The sequence below is a fragment of the Cyprinodon variegatus genome, unplaced genomic scaffold (genome assembly GCF_000732505.1).
Source record: "Cyprinodon variegatus isolate N-32 unplaced genomic scaffold, C_variegatus-1.0 Scaffold1156, whole genome shotgun sequence".
Lineage (NCBI taxonomy): Eukaryota > Metazoa > Chordata > Actinopteri > Cyprinodontiformes > Cyprinodontidae > Cyprinodon > Cyprinodon variegatus.
Window position 1 is genome coordinate 152,825 of NW_015151609.1, and position 2,435 is coordinate 155,259.

Below are 2,435 nucleotides of genomic sequence, written 5' to 3' on the forward strand. Positions count from 1 at the left end.
CATGTAGGTGCTTCGGCCAGAGAGATTAGGCTGCGTTCACACTGCAGCCTGAAGTGACCCAGATCAGATTTTTTTGGCCCATATGCGACCTGGATCTGTTGTTTTCATGGCTGTCTGAACGACACAGATCCGATTTTTTCCAATCCGACCCAGGCCACTTGGCTATTTGGTCCTGAATCCGATACGAATCTGATCATTTTAAATGCGACCTGTGTCTGAACGGCCAGGTCGCATCCATCCAATCTGAACGCCATTAATACCCTATTCCTATTCCGCGTCTTGCTACACAGAAGCGGCAAGAAAAACAAACACTATGGCTGACGATGATGCGGAGAGAGTTTTTTTTTTTTTTTTACCGTCTTGAAAAAATTTAGGTTTTAAGGTTTGGAAAGATAGCTAGATGTGCTCCAGCGCCACCGTCCATGTTTACTTCCGTAAACATAGAGCATGTTGGCTTTTGAAGTCACTGCGTCCTCTACTGCGGGACACATAAACTGAATTAATGCAGTTCAAACAGGAGATCACATACAAGTCGCATATATTTAGAAATGTGAACGGCAATGCAAAAAAAAAATCGGATTTCACAAAAAAAATCGAAATTGAGCATCAAGGCCTGCGGTGTGAACATAGCCTAAGTGTAGGGCCCGGTACGATTTAAGGATGGCCGGCCCTTGCACACTAAAATTAAGACCGGCCCAGTATCACAGATTACCAGTCCGAGCCTGGCTGCCACCATCTGTATTAAGCCCGGCGTACACTGTGCGATTTTCGGGACGAATTCACAATCGTGCGAGTATTTTTTGATCAGGCCGCCTTTCAGCCTGATGGTGCATCGTGTAGTGTACAGGGGGTTACGAGCGGCGATCAGTCTCTCACGACCACCTCCTGATCAGAAATCGTGAAGTCGAATCGCTCGTGAGCAATCGCTCAGGGCGCATACGCAAACAAGGATTCTTCTTTTTATTCCTCCTCTCAGATGTAAACACAGCAGCGTGGCATAGATGCAATGAGTGAAATGCAGCTCCGTCTGCAAAATTGACGGACCGCAGCAGCCACACCTGCTCAGCCATGTCCTTTTTCTTTTTAGGACCCTCAGCACAAAATTGCACAAAATTCCAAGGCGGCGCGGTTCACTATATTGAGCTTAACATCCCCCTTCTATTTGTTTGGCTTCAGGATAGAGAGCTAGAGAGCAGCTCCATCTCACTGCAGAGCTGAGTCCGACATGGTTTTTAGTCACACAGTGTGAGCATGTAGATCGCAACAGAGCGTCAGGCCAAACATAAATCATGAGCTGTGAGCTCACACTGTACGACTAAACCCTGCAGTTAGTCGCACAGTGTGAGCAGCAGATGCGTGCAATGATCTGCTTTAGAGGGAAAAAAAATATTAGGGGTGGCCAGTGATTGGCTAAGGGTGGCCATTGCCACCCCTGGCCCCCCATCTAGCTCCGCCCCTGCAGGGGCCCTTGAAGGGCCCCTAAAAACACTGCGATCTTCCAGGTAAAGGCTGGAGGGAAGTTATTATTATTATTGATCATCATAAACATGCATCCACAGCTGAGCAGGGCATCGTTCCCAGTGTTTAAAGGGACAGCTTATAGTGTAAACAGACTGGGGTCTGGGTCAACCAGTTAGACCAATTCCGAGGGAATGATCTGCTCCAAGCACCTCATACAATAACAGCTAATGCTAAAGTTGAGGAGTTCAGCAGGAAAAATGACCAACCTTCGGCAAACTGTTGATAGATATGGAGGTGAAAGCTTGGCTGCAGTAGCTTGCTTGGTCGCCATGAGTCAAATAATAGGAAAAAATAAAATGTTTTGTTCTTTTACTCACCAGATAATCCATGTACTACCGTTGACCTGTCACAGCAGCAGGATTTCGGTTCGTTATAATCCTTTATTTGATTGAGTGAGTCTAAAATGTTGAGGGTTTTTTTCAGCAGGCGTTTCTTTGTATTCCCCGCCTTCCTTCCGACAGCCACAGCTAGATTCAAAACTGGTTTTCTTTGGTTTAAAAAGTGCTAAAAAAAAATTCTTCGTCTTCTTCGCCTCTTTTTATAAGACCAGTTCCATGGCAGCAGCAGCAGCGACTCGGTCCGCTTTACCAGCTGGGCTTGGTTTGGTCTTTGTCTGAAGCAAACAGCTCCTTCTCCACCGGCTGCCTTCCAGTTTTTTTTTTTTTATCACACAATAATATCAGTACAGTGTTTGGTGAGGAAACTAACGAAAGCGTTCGCGTTACGTCACGCACGTCGTTCTTTCTTCTTCCGCACGCAGCGCGGGTCACGTGATCAAACACATGGAGGCTATTTTCGTTTCCTTCACTGCTTCTCGAATCTGTTCAGTTATTATTATAATATTGAGTATTACTAATAATCTTTATACTTTTATTGTTGGATATATATTTCTTTTTAAGAGTTTTGTTCTTATC

General features: G+C 45.3%; 1 protein-coding gene across 1 annotated transcript in view; it reads right to left on the bottom strand.

The window, feature by feature from the left end:
• The window catches only part of arl15 (ADP ribosylation factor like GTPase 15), a 123,653-nt gene extending 121,420 nt beyond the window's left edge, over positions 1 to 2,233 (bottom strand). The window contains exon 1 of the mRNA XM_015400868.1: positions 1,839 to 2,233. Within this exon, the coding sequence (XP_015256354.1) occupies positions 1,839 to 1,850 (12 nt within the window). The 5' untranslated portion in view covers positions 1,851 to 2,233. The remainder of the gene's footprint in view (positions 1 to 1,838) is intronic.
• Between the last annotated feature and the right edge of the window lie 202 nt (positions 2,234 to 2,435).